Source organism: Dermacentor silvarum, chromosome 10, assembly GCF_013339745.2.
Source record: "Dermacentor silvarum isolate Dsil-2018 chromosome 10, BIME_Dsil_1.4, whole genome shotgun sequence".
Classification (NCBI taxonomy): domain Eukaryota; kingdom Metazoa; phylum Arthropoda; class Arachnida; order Ixodida; family Ixodidae; genus Dermacentor; species Dermacentor silvarum.
Window position 1 is genome coordinate 76,782,771 of NC_051163.1, and position 16,945 is coordinate 76,799,715.

At 46.5% G+C, this 16,945-nt stretch overlaps 1 protein-coding gene across 1 annotated transcript in view; it reads left to right on the forward strand.

Annotated features, from left to right (window-relative positions):
• Nucleotides 1–12,140, forward strand: part of LOC119431639 (uncharacterized) — a 241,777-nt gene extending 229,637 nt beyond the window's left edge. The window contains exon 2 of the mRNA XM_037699119.2: nucleotides 11,480–12,140. Within this exon, the coding sequence (XP_037555047.2) occupies nucleotides 11,480–12,103 (624 nt within the window). The 3' untranslated portion in view covers nucleotides 12,104–12,140. The remainder of the gene's footprint in view (nucleotides 1–11,479) is intronic.
• The last annotated feature ends 4,805 nt before the right edge of the window (nucleotides 12,141–16,945 follow it).

Below are 16,945 nucleotides of genomic sequence, written 5' to 3' on the forward strand. Positions count from 1 at the left end.
GGTCACACGCTCCGGGAAACGCACAGTGTCATCTGGTGCCCGGGCCACGTGGGGGTTGCGGGCAATGAAAGGGCAGATGCTCTCGCTCGAGAATTGGCTTGCCGAGCGGGAGTGCAGCCCGAGAAACCCCGATTCGATCATTTGACATCTCCACGCGACATCCTTGAGCATCAGCGTCTGGAACGCAGAACTTACTCGGGGCCCCATCCGAGTCTGAGCGGAGCGGATGCCCGGGATTTGAGACTAATTCAGACGAATACCTACCCGCACCTCGGGCTGTGGCATGCCATTTGGCCTACGGCCTATCCAGGCCACTGTCCATGGTGCTGGGGGAAGCCAACTCTCGCCCACGTAACGTGGGAATGCACGAGTAGGCCCCCAAAATTCAATTCCCCCCTGTTGGGGTCCAAATTCACAAATAGGGAGCAGTGGGAGACCATCCTCGCCGGCGCGGACCTGGAGACCCAGAGGGGTCTACTCGACCAGGCCCGGCGAGCAGCTCTGGCCAGTGGAGTCTCGGAATAGGGACCCACCCACCCGCTCCCAACACCCCTTTCCTGTCCAATCAATAAAATGTTATTCTCTCTCTCTCTTTAAACGCGCTCCGAAGTTTCGCGATTGTCAAAGGAGAACGAAAAAATGGACGCCCGCTATCGATGGTTTGAAACGCCGCTTTCGAGACCTTCCGCACCGCTCACAGACATAGACTGCAGCATCAGACGTGAAGGAAGAGAACTATATTTTAGTTTGGTAAGCAGTTCGCTTTTTTCCCTCGAGGCGGTGACGTTTAAACGCGCTCCGAAGTTTCGCGATTGTCAAAGGAGAACGAAAAAATGGACGCCCGCTATCGATGGTCTGAAACGCCGCTTTCGAGACCTTCCGCGCCGCTCACAGACATAGACTGCAGCATCAGACGTGAAGGAAGAGAACTATATTTTAGTTTGGTCAGCAGTTCGCTTTTTTCCCTCGAGGCGGTGACGTTTAAACGCGCTCCGAAGTTTCGCGATTGTCAAAGGAGAACGAAAAAATGGACGCCCGCTATCGATGGTTTGAAACGCCGCTTTCGAGACCTTCCGCGCCGCTCAAAGACACACTGTGCCATCGGACTAGAAAGAGGAGAAACTATATTTTCGTTTTCTAAGCAGTTCGCTTTTTTTTCCTGCCAAATGGTGATTTTTACACGCACTCAGAAGTTTCGCGATCGTCAAAGCAGAAAGCAAAAATGTCCGGCTCCGGAAACGGCGCGAGCGCTTCGGGAGATCGCAAATGTGGCGATACCGCTGCCTTTGCAGCTGATCGTATCGATACATCGAATAGCAGTGAGGACACTGAATGTCGTCGGGCTTTGAGTCTGAAAGCTACTACGACGCAAACCAGCCCGGAACATCGGCCATCCCATGCCCGGCACGCCCAACTGTGGTGCTTGCAGTTAAATTTTTGTGGCGAAATACCTGTGTAATAAAAAAATGTTTTTTTCGGAGATAATGACTAATAGACGGCAATACATTTTGTATATCTCATAATTATCGTATCATTTTTTCCTTAGTAGATACAAACGTGTCTTTCAAACGTTGATCAATTTTATCGCACAATCTTGATTTTAACAATTTATATCTTTTTGATGACATACATCTCGATAATAAAACCTTCATGCGTGAAAAGTTCATTCATTTTGCTTTCTGGTTATGTATTACATTAAGTATTGAGTGCAGTAGTTCCTGCAGAAAAAAAAAAAATACCCCATCTGCCTACCATACAAAAAATACCTATTTTCCCCATGGTAGGGATAGATTTAAGAGCGGTGTATAATACATTCATTTTGTCCCCTTCTTAGGCCTCATAGCAGGCGCAATTTACATAACTGCGACATCTTTATTATAAAGTTAGGGATTTGAAAACTTCATAGTTATTTTTTTTTACTTTTGCAATTTTCAAGACTTAAAATTTTGATAGCCTAAATTCAAAATGCACTACTTAGAGTTACTAGTATTTTAAATGTCTTGTTCTTAATGCAACAATACTAATTACTATCGGTGCAGCGTTTGCCGAGAAAAGCGATTTCTGCGCGCCCACGTATTTAGATAGAGAAACTCCCGAGGTCTAAGTTTCCTCAAGCTAAGCCTGAAAAAATATGCTCAGGTCGCGTACGTAACTTAGACTTGTTTCAAGCACCAGCCAGACACCTGTTCAGTTTTTTTAAACATTTTTCTTTATTTCAAAACTCAGTTGCGTATACCATGTCTTTGGCGGAGTACACGGGAAACCAGCCCAGACTCAATTCCTGTACTGCGCGTAGTACAGTTCAAGCCACGCACCGTCTTGAATCATTCTCTTAACGGCATTCTCCACCGTCATCGTATCAGGGAGTACAACTACCTCGCCCGACTCGTTGGCCGCGTATATGCGGTACATTGGTAATTGCTGTTCGTTACGATTCACGCTGTCCGGAGAAAGACGACGTCTGAGGTGCGCGGCGACATCCTCCATCGTGATCTGCGCCGTCATTCTCAAACGCAGCGTCGGGGACTCGGCGTTTACCAAGAAAGTGTCGAGGTGCGGCTTCAGCGTCATCGTTATTCCGTAGTCGCGGATACGACGTGGCGCGAGGGCCGTGCTGGCGGCAGCATCGGTTGCTGATTTCCCTCTCGCATCTTCGGACGTCTCACCAGTGTCTGCGCGGAATTTCTCCGACTGAATCAGCTCGCTGCGTTGTGCCGAAGTCATGCGGCTTGCCTCTTCACTCGTATCCGTTGCGTCGTGGTCAACCTGCGCCGGCAAAGCCGCGGACACGGCGTTGGACGCGGACCGCCGCGCTATCCCGGCGAATGCGACGCTTGGAGGTGGCAGGGGACGGACACCTTCTCCGAGAACCTTGGCATCAACACGGCGAGCGCCAGCGTTCGGCTCCTGGGACCCCTCGGGGCGTCGCGAGGTCAACCCGTAGTCCGATCCCTTACGAGCGACGCCGTCGGCGCCTGCCGCGAACGCCTGTGATGCACGGCCTACCTGCCGAGGCTGCTGGAATACGTACAAACACCTTGGCTGTGCCGTTGGCGAAGTCAGTGCCGATACTTGCGGAACGTTTGCTTTCACTTCGACACAACCCACGTTAGCCGTCGTCGGAGCCAAATCGTTCCCAATCGCCGTCGAGATCGTCTCGCAGCGAGCCTTCTTAACGCAGTGCTTCTGGCCAACGTCACTGTCTTTGACGATGCTCTGCTCAAATGCTTGCTTTGGAACACCGCGTTTGACGCCTTCGCGAAGCTGGCCGCCTTGCGAAGCAGTCGCGCGCTCGGCCGGCGACGCGCCGTCTTCGTCATACTTGGGGAGAAGCGCGGCGATCATGGCTCAGAAATTCTTCGTGATTACGCGCGAACAAAATGGCGTAGGGTTGCTCAGTTCAAGGAGGGTGATTTCTGGCGATTCTGCCGTAGTCGCAGCCGTAGCCAGAGCCTGTGGCTCTACAGAGAAACGAACCTGAAATACAGTGGCTAGACCCAAGGAGGTTTAACACGAAATTGTGAAATTCGTGATTACGCGCGAACGCAATGGCGTAGCGCTGCTCAGTTCGAGGTAAGGAGACAGGGTCATTTCTGGCTAATCTATCGTAGTCGCAGCCGTAGCCAGAGCCTTTGCCTCTACAGAAACGAACCTGAAACTCGGCTACAGTGGCTAGTTCTAGCTAGAGTGACCTAGAATGAGTGTCCAAAGCGCCGGCTCCGGCGAGGGCCTTTTTCTGTGAACTGCCGCGCCGCGCCGCTGCTGCTCCGGACCCGTGGGCTTTTCGCGCTCGCGAAGCGCGCTGGAAGCGAGGGTCGTCTGCTACGCTCTGTAGTTTTTTGCGTTCATTTTCCACGCAAAGCACTTAAACGCTATTAACTTCAACAGTGTGGCACTGCATGGAGCTTATCCATCTTTGAGCGTTTCTTTGTGCTTGGGCAGCAAGATAATGCAAAAACTAACGTATCAAACTCATCAGCGCGGCCTAGCTCCGGTGCTAGAGTTCGGGAACGGTATTACGGTAACTGTGCGTGCGTAGAAGCGAGCTAAATGAGTCCGCGCAAGGAAAGAACGTAAAAAAAGATGGGCACGTGGGCAATAGCACCATGCTTGCAAGAATAAGAGTAACGAAAAAAGTAAATTACTCCCGAAGTCAAGTGAAATACTTACGTGCGTGCAGTGACCGCTTCGCTCACCACTACGCGCTTTTCACTCACGGTCGGTAGTAGTTTAGAGCCATATGCATATGTATTTATTCATGAATTTTTTAGCCTCGACAATACTTTATCATGAACAGAGCGCAGTGAGGTGTAAGCGAAACAAGAGAAGGAGCAGAGACGGTCTTAACGCCGCAATATTGTTGGCCAATTTCGTTTCAGAGATAGCCTACATGAAGAATTCTTGCTGTACGCTATCTCTTCAATACAAACTTCGCGCACGATGTACCTTAAGGTTTACCGTGAGCGAAGCTGGTTTCAAATTCAGACATTCGAATTTCAGACATTCACCCGCCGTGGTTGCTCAGTGGCTATGGTGTTGGGCTGCTGAGCACGAGGTCGCGGGATCGAATCCCGGCCACGGCGGCCGCATTTCGATGGGGGCGAAATGCGAAAACACCCGTGTACTTAGATTTAGGTGCACGTTAAAGAACCCCAGGTGGTCCAAATTTCCGGAGTCACCCACTACGGCGTGCCTGATAATCAGAACTGGTTTTGGCACGTAAAACCCCATAATTTAATTTAAGTTTTAATTCAGTCATTCGAAAGAAAAGCCATTCCAGCCAATAGGTAAACAAACATAAAAAAGATGTCGCAGTTTCGCCCGAAAGGCGAAGCATCGATTGCGATAGCAAATTAGTAGAGATCTATTCGGGGTAGGGATAGTAGTTTTATCTGCTGCATAAACTTGGACACATTGGCTTACTAACTGAATTAACAATCGTGGTGTCAGCGCGCACAAGCAAACATAATAGATCACACTGAATGACCGCAGCCATCGAGTGTCAAAACGCTGGCAGCAAGCGCAGGATCGCGCGGTCTATCGCTTCAACGGAAACTGAGCGGCGAATGCACTAGGGATGGTAATATCGATGAACGATTAATCGATTAATCGACTAAAAGTACGCCGCAAAACGATTAATTGTCATCGATGTCTACCTTTAATTTAATCGGTTTAATCGATTAAAGCTGTTCGATTAATCGTTTTCCAGACGGTGACTAAAGTGGCGTGAAAATTTTCAAATCGTACTATAGAATACGGAGTACGAGCAACGGCAGCGCGGCTGCGAAGACTGAGAACGACTGTTGACTGTTTTCCCGAGCTGGCCAAGCGCTTCCCCGCTTTACGCACGCGTCACACAAGGTGCCTGGGGCCGGAGAGACGCCGCCCCAGTGGAGGAAGAAATGAACTAGGAGAGAGCATTACGTGAGGCTGCAAGTCTTAATTGGCAAGCGAACTCACCGTCAAGCCATTTCTTTCGCTTTTTACCTCGCAGTATATAGTCAGCACGTGACCCTGAGAGACAACGTATTGACCGAATGTTTGGTTCGCAGTAGTTTCAAACGGGTGCGCTCCCGTTCAGCTGCGCTGCTGCCCTGCACCCAGCGGCATTAAACCTACCACGCGCTCTGATGTGGCGATCACGTGTTGCGCCGTTACTTCATGTCAGTCGTACTGCGATGATATCTTCTAATTTCTCCTTCCTCCATGCCCACCCTCCTCAGTAAGTGCCATTTTTAACATGCATTTTTAAGTTTTACAGAACTTTTAGAAATCGTCTGTGACAGGTAGCGTAATTTTTATCATTGAGCTCGGTTATTAGATGAGGCGGACATTAGCACGAGAAATCGAAACACATATTCAACTAATTAACAAAAATCACTAATTAACTTTAGTTTTTACTTTACGACACATATAGCAATTTACGAATTGCAGCCGGTGAGCTTGTCAGGCGTATCCACTTGGAATGAACTTACATAATGACACCTTGGTGATATGCACCATCGTATACTCGCCGTAAAAATGCACTGTTGGTCCACTTACTTTTTTACCAAAATGCATTGAAGCACAAAAGTAACTGGAACGCCCATGTATTTCATCCCACCCTTTGAGAAATATCTCGAAACTGGTGTCATCCTGGAAATTCATTTCAAGTAGGTGCGTCGTGCAAACTCACCGCTACAATTCGTAAATTGCAATATGTGTCATAAAGTAATTAACTAAGAAGTTCATTAGTCAATTTTTGTTAATTGGTTGAATATGTCTTTCGATTTCTCGTGCTACTGATGTCCGCCTCTTCGAATAACCCAACTCAACGATAAGAATTATGCTACCTGCAACAGGCGATTTTTAAAAATTCCGCAAAAGCTCAATATTGTCACGTATAGTAGTGACGGTGAAGGAAACAGTCGCAAAACTGTGAATGACGAAACAGATGTTTTATTGGGCGAACCTGTGCCCACAAAAGCAAGTTGCACTCGAAGCACAACGATAGCGGCGAACACAGTCGGCGATCGTCGAAATCTGATCAGCGGCGAAACGCGTCGGCTTTTATACATAAGTCATCGAAGGTTCCAGGGCGACCCCATCGAAGCACTGGGGTCGCCCTGGTGCTCGCGTGTCTTCCAGAAAGTACTAGACAATTTGCGTCGCTCATACAATTAGATTAAATAAGCGTCCGTGACAGTAGACAACGGATAGAAGCATCGATAACGTTCGAGAAACTTCCGTCCTGCGCCCTGCGCCGAGCGATAACGTTTAACATTTGTTAGCCGGTGAAAAGCGGTCACCGGGGAAAGATAAACAAGTACACGTGTTAATATGAACACCCTGCCACTAGTCCCTAGTGGCAATTATAGTTTACCTCTAACAAATTAAACATTATTCTTTATCAAAGTTTATACGCTTGTATTTCTTATCCTGGTTCCACCTTTCAAACGTTAAATAGGTAAAATAGGTGAGTAGGTAACTGTGTTCCAGCCTTTTTAAAGCGCCCGAAAAAAAGTCGATTAATCGATTAATCGACGAAAAACCCCGCATCGAAAGCGATTAATCGATTATACGCTAAACCGACGAACGATTAATCGTTAATCGATTAAAAAATTTCATCGACCATCCCTAGAATGCACAGCGCATACAAAGGTCAGAGCCATGTGGAGATAACAGACGGTGCGGGCGACCGGCACCGCCGGGCAAAGGCCAGAGGAGAAGTTGTTGGCAGAGGAGAAGCTGCCCCCCCCCCTTCCCCCCCTTCCCGTTTCTTGCTTTCGCGTGGGAGATTGAGTGGCAAGATACGCCTTTGGTGCTGGAGCACAGCGCCGCCCCGCCTCCATCCCTCCCATACCCCCGCGGCCATTCGCGCGACGGTCGCGTTTGCTTTCCACCGTGCGTTCGCCCTCCGTGATAGCGCGTGTCCCCCGCGCGCTTTCGCTCGCGCGTACGACGCGCGGCGACGATGTTATCGCCCTTGGAATCTATACGGAACCTCACGGCGACGGCGACGATGACAGCGACGACGACGGCAGGAATCCGGTTTAAGTGTCCATATAATTGCTATCGCAATAAAAGGTGAACAAAGATATATTTTTCGAGATTGAAATGAATAGATAGCTTCTACTGGCCTAGCTATTTACTCATTTCTTATGCAAAAGTTATTGCAGCAATAGCCTTGTTTTATTATTCCGTGAATACTCTCTGAAATTACCAACATATAACTTCTCATGATATAATAGTTATTGCTTAACGTGTGATTTTTTAGATAAACTAACAAGCATTCATGGCGCGTGATGATGTTTGTGCTTGCATTATATTGAGTGGAAAATCGTCTTGAATACTACAATCTTTGATGCACTACAAATATCGCTATTGATTCTACATATCCCTAAAAGAGTTACCTTCAATCAGTAAAACATGAGAAGCTTATGTTCTGGTGATTAGTTTCCTCTTTCATTACGTAACTACAAGTACGTAATTATTTATCAGTAAGTATATTTGCTGTGTACGAACTATAGCAAGCATACGCAATAAATATTCCTAAAGTTACTTTCCCTTTAAAATTCGCTTAGTGTTTGCGCTCTTGCAGTACAAGAACGCGAAAGACGAGTTGCACTTCCGTAAAGCATCACGTTTCCGTTTTCTGACGTTCGCTCGTAATTATGAAATGAGACGTACGTACACAATGTTGCACTGTTAGCATTTCATTTATTTTGGTTTGTCTTGTTTTTTGCCGCCGTATATTTCTCGCGTACCCTTTACGTACACGCCGTGGTAGCTTAGTGGCTTTGGTAGGTTGTACTGCTAAGCTCGAAGACGCGGGTTCGATTCCCGGCCACGGCGGCTTACATTTCGACGGAAGCGAAATGCATAAAACACCCGTGTACATGGATATTATAGGTGCACGTTAATGAACCCCTGGCGGTTGAAATTACCGGATCCCTCCAATAGGGCGTTTCTCATAGCCATATTGTGATTTTTGGATGTAAACCCCCAGAAACTATCATTACTATTATTACCCTTTACCTGTGCTCCCAGTTCTTTATGATATATGAGCAAGTTCGACACACTGAGATTGAGATTGGCATTCAACACGGTCTTATCGTCACACCCACACCATCAGAGGGATTTCTGGCCGAAAAATGCGGGTTTGCACCACACGTGATATTGGTGTCGTTAATCGCAACGTGAATGTAAGTATGTCAAGTTACTAATGTCATGACCGATCAGTCATCTTAGTCACCGATTTGTGCGTTTCCACGCTATACGTTGGAATATATACCAAGTGAACGAGACGCGAGAGTTACGCGGTTTGTATTTTTGGTACTGCGGCCCCACTGACGGACACATTACGCTTCCCAAGAGCCTGTTAAGGATTTCGCCTTAATAAAGAAACAGCAGAGCGCGGGAGGCAGTCTTATAAAACAAATCGAATGCACGAAATAAAAGAAAGGGAACGATAGGGTGTAAAAGCGTTAGCATGAGCTAGCCATATCTTCCACGTTCTCCTGGTTGTCATCGCGATCTCCAGCTTATTTTCTTCTGTAGCACGTTCACGTTGCTCATTCCACGTATAACTAAATGAAGTAAGAGCGCGGAATGCGTTACTCAAACAGCCGCGTAAACGCGGACCAAGCGAGCTAGAAGGAAATAGACAAAATACCCGTATTCACAGCCGACAAACGCGTTCTCTGTGCGGTGAGTCACTGCGGTATTATCTTGCGGTGACGTGGTACTTAATACATCCGAAATCATTGCGATGTTGGCTAATAGCAACCAAAATATCAGGCTCGTAGCAGACGGCCGCCGCCTTGGCGCGGCTTCCGCAGCGGAGAAAGCCCACGATGATGATGATTTATTGGCATCCCCTTTGAAACGGGGTGGCGACAAATAGTCACCTAGCCTGCTTGATTTAATCAGGTATACTACACATGTTCTTTATCTAGCATTTTTGTATACCTCTCATTATCTTTCTTTTTCAAAAATTTAGCTTGTACCGCTGCCTATGATTTTAAGAGATCAGGTCGTATCCATCTTTTCCCTGCTTTTTTTCCACCAGTACCCTAATCGTCTCTTGCTGACCTCTACGGCTGATCTGTTTATGTTTCCTTCCACTTTAAACCCAAGCGCTTCTGGGAGTTGCACGTTACCTACGGTTTTCGCTGGGTGGATCCCGTCGCATTCCATTAGGATGTGCTGAGTGGTCTCTGGATCTTTACTGCAGCATACACATGTCTCATCTAGTTACGAATATTTGTTCCGATATGTTTTCGTCCTTAGGCAACCGGCTAGAGCCTCAAATAGCAAGGCACTGCCCTTTGTGTTATCGTACAGATTTTCCCTTCTAATTTCTTTCTTCTCATTCTTGTAAATCTCCATTGTCCTTTTCGTTTCCATTCTTTGCATACAATTCACGGTCTCTATTTCTCTCACGGGTCCGGTACAGCAGCGCCGCGGCGCGGGAGTTCACACAAAAAGGTCCTCGCTCCTCCCATGCATTCGCGCGGCGCTTTGGACACTCTCCCATATTCTAGGTCACTGTAGTAGAACCACAGGCTCTGGCTACGGCTGCGACTACGACAGATTCGCCAGAAATCACCCTCATCGCTACGCCATTGTGTTCGCGCGTAATCACGAAGAGAGGCGTTGTACGCGTGCACACAACAGCTGTTTTAGCATTGTGAGTGTGAGGCTGGGGCGAGATGCTTGAGGCTTGACACGAAGGCAGTAACGTCGACGCAGGTCGACGTCTTTATTAATGTTGGCAAGGCATCCTGAACAATACAAGGGCTAGCGCACGCCAGCGCGACTCAACACAACAGTCCTACATGGCAGCGGGGCAGAGACTCTCACTCAGCTCTGCTCTCCAAGCTAAAGGCGGGAAAACAGGGGAAAATGCCAGACAGGTGCTGCCATCTGTCGGGCGGCTGGCGAAGTGGACGTGGGAGTCTCGGAGGCACCTCACAGCATATCCTTAGGCGAATTTGGTGGGTTCGGTGAAAAGCCAACATTGAAAGCCATGACGCCAAGTTTCAGGTTCGTTTCTGTAGAGCCACAGGCTCTGGCTACGGCTGCGACTAGGGCAGAATCGCCAGAAATCTCCCACGTCGAATTCAGCAACGCTACGCCATTGTGTTCGCGCGTAATCAAGAAGAATTTCTGAGCCAAAACACTGTTGAAAAGGGCAAAGGACGCACTGCGCCTTGTATTCGCGATGACGTCTTCGAACTGGAGCAAGAACTGGCAACTGAGCGCTTGCGAACTCCAACGACTCCCCCACAAGTTGGTCACAGACGATACGGAGGTAATCGTTGGCGAGGAAAGCTATGTCCCGCATTTCACGTGCCCCATCTGCTTAGGCTTGTTCAGGAAAACTGTGGCGACGAACTGCCTTCACCGCTTTTGCGAGGAGTGCATCACCACGTCGCTGCGCAGGTGCAACAAGAAATGCCCGACGTGTCGTCGTAAGCTCGTCTCGAAGCGGTCGCTGCGGCGTGACTACCGCATGGATGCCATGATCGCCGCGCTTCTCCCCAACTACGACGAAGACGGCGCATCGTCAGCCGAGCGCGCGACTGCTTTGGAAGGCGGCCAGCTTCGCGAAGGCGTGAAATGCGGTGTTCCAAAGCAAGCATTTGAGAAGAGCATCGTCAAAGACAGTGACGTTGGCCAGAAGCACTGCGTTAAGCAGGCTCGCTGCGAGACGATCTCGACGGCGATTGGGAACAATTTGGCTCCGACGACGGCTAACGCGGTTAGTGTCGAACTGAAAGCAAACGTTCCGCAAGTATCGGCACTGACTTCGCCAACGGCACAGCGAAGGGGTTTGTACGTATGCCAGCAGCCTCGGCAGGTAGGCCGTGCTTCACAGGCGTTCGCAGCAGGCGCCGACGGCGTCGCTCGTAAGGGATCGGACTACGGGTTGACCTCGCGACGCGCCGTGGGGTCCCAGGAGCCGAACGCCGGCGCTCGCCGTGTTAATGCCGAGGTTCTCGGAGAAGGTGCCCGTCCCCTGCCACCTCCAAGCGTCGCATTCGCCGGGATAGCGCGGCGGTCCGCGTCCAACGCCGTGTCCGCGGCTTCTCCGGCGCAGGTTGACCACGACGCAACGGATACGAGTGAAGAGGCAAGCCGCGTGACTTCGGCACAACGCAGCGAGCTGATTCAGTCGGAGAATTTCCGCGCAGACACAGGTGAGACGTCCGAAGATGCGAGAGGCGAATCAGCAGCCGATGCTGACGCCATGCCTACCGCCGCTGCTGACCGCGAATCATCCAGCACGGCCCTCGCGCCACGGCGTATCCGCGACTACGTAATGACGCTGAAGCCGCTCCTCGATACTTTCTTGGGAAACGCCGAGTCTCCGACGCTGCGTTTGAGAATGATGGCGCAGATCACGATGCAGGATGTCGCCGCTCACCTCAGACATCGTCTTTCTCCTGACAGCGTGAATCGTAACGAACAGCGATTACCAATGTACCGCATATACGCGGCCAACGAGTCGGGCGTGGTAGTTGTACTCCCTGACACGATGACGGCGGAGAATGCCGTTAAGACAGTAATTAAAGACGGTGCGCGGCTGGAACTGTACTACGCGCTGCAGAAGCCTTAAATCTGGGCTTGTTTCCTGTCTACTCCGCCAAAGACATGGTATACGCAACTGAGTTTTAAAATAAAGAAAACTGTTGAAAAAACTGAACAGGTGTTTGCCTGGTGCTTGAAACAAGTCTAAGTTATGTACACGACCTGAGCATATTTTTTCAGGCTTAAGCTTGAGGAAACTTAGAGCTCCGGAGTTTCTCTATCTAAATACGTAGACGCGCAGAAATCGCTTTTCTCGGCAAACGCTGCACCGATATTAATTAGTATTGTTGCATTAAGAACAAAGCATTTAAAATACTAGTAACTCTAAGTAGTGCATTTTGAATTTAAGCCATCAAAAGTCTTGCAAATTGCACAAGTAAAAAAAGAACTATGAAGTTTTTATTTTAGTTCTTACCCGAGCTTGCTCTGACTCATATTCACCGAAATTGTACTCAGCTGAGCTGGCTGCTAGATATATTCATCAAAATTCCACTCAAGCGAGCATGCCCTGAGTCATAGTCACCAAAAATCTACTTAGGCGAGCTTGTTCTGACTCATATTCACCAAAAATCTACTTAGCCGAGCTTGATCTGACTCATATTCATCAAAATTCTACTCAGGCCAGCTTGCATTGAGTCATATTCACCAAAAATCTACTTAGGCAAGCTTGATCTGACTCATATTCATAGAAATTCTACTCAGGCGAGCTTGCTTCGACTCGTATTCCCCAAAAATATACTTAGCCGAGCTTGCTCTGACTCATATTCACAAAAATTCTACTCAGGTGAGCTTCCTGTGACTTATATTAAATCAAATTCTGCTCAGGCGAGCTTGCACTGTCATATTTACCAAAACTCTACATGGCCGAGCTTGCTCTGACTCATATTCATAAAAATTATACTATGACGAGCTTGCACTGAGTCATATTCACCAAAAATCTACTTAGCTGAGCTTGCTTTGACTCATATTCACTAAAAATCTACTTAGCCGAGCTTGCTCTGACTCATATTCATCAAAATTCTACTCGGGCAAGCTTGCATTAAGTCATATTCACCAAAAATCTGCTTAGCCGAGCATGCTCTGACTTATGTTCATCAAAATTCTACTCAGGAAAGCTTGCTTTGATTCATATTCACCAAAAATCTACTTTGCTCTGACTCATATTCACCAATAATCTACGTAGCCGACCTTGCTCTGGCTCATATTCACCAAACATCTACTTAGCCGAGCTTGTTCTGACTCATATTCAACAAAAATATACTTAGCCGAGCTTGCTCTGACTCACATTCATCAAAATTCTACTCAGGCAAGCTTGCTTTGACTCATATTCACCAAAAATCTACATGGCCGAACTTGCTGTCGCTCATATTCACCAAAAATCTATTTAGCCGACCTTGCTCTGACTCATATTCACCAAAATTCTACTCAGGTGAGCTTCCTGTGCCTTATATTAAATGATATTCTGCTCGGGCGAGCTTGCACTGTCATATTTACCAAAAGTCTACATGGGCGAGCTTGCTCTGACTCATATTCATAAAAATTATACTATGACGAGCTTGCACTGAGTCATATTCACCAAAAATCTACTTATCCGAGATTGCAATGAGCCTTATTCACCAAAAATGTACTTAGCCGAGCTTGCTCTGACTCATATTCACCAAAAATCTACTTAGTTGAGCTTGCTCTGACTCATTTTCATCAAACTTCTACCCTAGCAAGCATGCACTGAGTCATATTCACCAAAAATCTACTTAGCCGAGCTTGCTCTGACTCATAATCATCAAAATTCTACTCAGGGAAGCTTCCATTTAGTCATATTCACCAAAAATCTACATAGCTGAGCTTGATTTCACTCATATTCACCAAAAATCTACTTAGCCAAGCTTACTCTCACTTATGTTCACCAAAAAATTCGACTCATATTCACCAAAAATCTACTTAGCCGAGCTTGCTCTGACTCATATTCACCAAAATCTACTTAGCCGAGCTTGCTCTGACTCATATTCATCAAAATTCTACTCAGGCAAGCTTGCATTGAGTCATATTCACCAAAAATCTACTTAGCCGAGCTTGCTCTGACTCATATTCACCAAAAATCTACTTAGCCGAGCTTGCTCTGACTCATATTCATCAAAATTCTACTCAGGCGAGCTTGCATTGAGTCATATTCACCAAAAATCTACTTAGCCGAGCTTGCTCTGACTCATATTCACCAAAAATCTACTTAGCCGAGCTTGCTCTGACTCATATTCATCAAAATTCTACTCAGGCGAGCTTCCATGAGTCATATTCACCAAAAATCTACTTAGCCGAGCTTGCTCTGACTCATATTCACCAAAATGTACTTAGTCGAGCTTGCTCTGACTTATATTCACCAAAAAAACTTAGCCGACCTTGCTCTGACTCATATTTAGCAAACTTCTACTCAGGTGAGCTTGCTGTGACTTATATTGATCAAATCCTGCTCAGGCAACCTTCACTGTTATATTTACCAAAATCTACTTAGCGAAGCTTGCTCTGACTCATATTCATAAAAATTATAAACTCTGGCAAGCTTTCTCTGACTCATATTCACCAAAAATCTACTTAGCCGAGCTTGTTCTGACTCATATTCACCAAAAATCTACTTAGCCGTGCTTGCCCTGAGTCATATTCACCAAAAATCTTCTCAGGCCTGCTTGGACTGAGCCATATTCACCAAAAATCTACATAGCCGAGCTTCCTCTGACTCATACTCACCAAAAATATACTTAGCCGAGCTTGCTCTGACTCATTTTCATGAAAATTTTACTCTGGCGAGCATGCACTGAGTGATATTCGCCAAAAATTTACTTAGGCAAGGTTGCACTGACTCATTCACCAAAATTCTACTCAGCTGAGCTTGCTATGACCTATATTCATCAAAATTATACTCAGGCGAGCTTAGCTGAGTCATATTCACCAAAAATCTACGTATCGAAGCTTGCTCTGACTCATATTCACCAAAAATCTACTTAGCCCAGTTTGCTCTGACTCATATTCACCAATATTCTACCCAGCTGAGCTTGCTCAGACTCATATTCATCAAAATTCTACTCAGGCGAGCTTGCACTGAGCCTTATTCACCAAAAATCTACATAGCCGAGCTTCCTCTGACTCATATTCACCAAAAATCTACTTAACCGAGCTTGCTCTGACTCGTTTTCATCAAACTTCTACTCTGGCGAGCATGCACTGAGTGATATTCGCCAAAAATCTACTTAGCCAAGGTTGCACTGAGCCTTATTCACCAAAAATCTACTTAGTCGAGCTTGCTCTGACTCATATTCACCAAAAATATACTAAGCCGTGCTTGCTCCAACTCATATTCACCGATAATCTTCTTAGCCGAGCTTGCCCTGACTCATATTTATCAAAATGCTACTCAGGCAACCTTGCATTGAGTCATATTCACCAATAATCTACTGAGCCGACCTTGCTCTGACTCATATTCACCAAAAATCTATGTTGCCGAGCTTGCTCTGACTCATATTCACCAAAAAGTTACCTAGCCGAGCCTGCTTTGACTCGTATTCACCAAAAATCTACTTAGCCGAGCTTACTCTGACTTATATTCACCAAAAATCTACTTAGCCGAGATTGCTCAGACTTATAATAATCAAAATCTACTCAAGTGACCTTGCACTGAGTCATATTCACAAAAAATCTACTTAGCTGAGGTTGCTCTGACTCTTACTCATCAAAATTCTACTCAGGTGAGCTTGCATAGAGTCATACTCACGAAAAATATAAGTAGCCAAGCTTGCACTGACTCATATGTATCAAAATGCGATTCAGGCAGGTGGCACTGGGACATATTAATTAAATATCTAACTTAGCTGAGCTTACTCTGACTCATATTCATCAAAATGCTACTCAGGCTTGCTTGCACTGAGTCATATTAACCAAAAATCTAATTAGCCAAGGTTGTTGTGACTCATATTTACCAAACATCTACTTATTCGAGATTGCTCTGACTATATTCACCAAAATTTCACTCAGCTAAGCTTTCGCTGACTTATATAATCAAAATTATACTCAGGCGAGTTTGCACTGAGTCATATTCATCAAAAATCTACTTAGCGAAGCTTGATCTGAGTTATATTCACCCAAAATTGACTCAGCTGAGCTTGCTCTGACTTACATTCAACAAAATTACACTCAGGCGAGCTTGCATTAAGTCATATTTACAAAACATCTGCTTAGCCGACCTTGCTCTGACTCATTCACCAAAATTCTACTCAGCTTAGCTTGCTATGACCTATATTCATCAAAATTATACTCAGGCGAGCTTAACTGAGTCATATTCACCAAACATCTACGTATCGAAGCTTGCTCTGACTCATATTCACCAACAATCTAATTAGCCCAGTTTGCTCTGACTCATATTCATCAAAATTCTACTCAGGTGAGCTTGCACTGAGTCATATTCACCAAAAATCTACTTAGGCGAGCTTGCTCTGACCCATATTCAACAAAAATCTACTTAGGCGAGCTTGCTCTGACTCATATTCTTCAAAATTCTACTCAGGTGAGCTTGCATTGAGTCATAATAACCAAAAATCTACTTAGCCGAGCTCCCTCTGATTCACATTAATCAAAATTCTACTCAGGCAAGCGTGCGTTGGGTCATATTAACCAAAAATCTACTTAGCCGAGCCTGCTTTGACTTATGTTCCCCAAAATTCTACTCAGCTGAGCGTGCTCTGGCTTATATTCATCAAAAGTGTACTCAGGCGAGCTTGCAATGAGTCATATTCATCAAAAATCTACTTAAGCCAGCTTGCTCTGACTCAGTCACCAAAATTATACTCAGATGAGATTGCTCTGACTACCACTTGAGAATATTCAC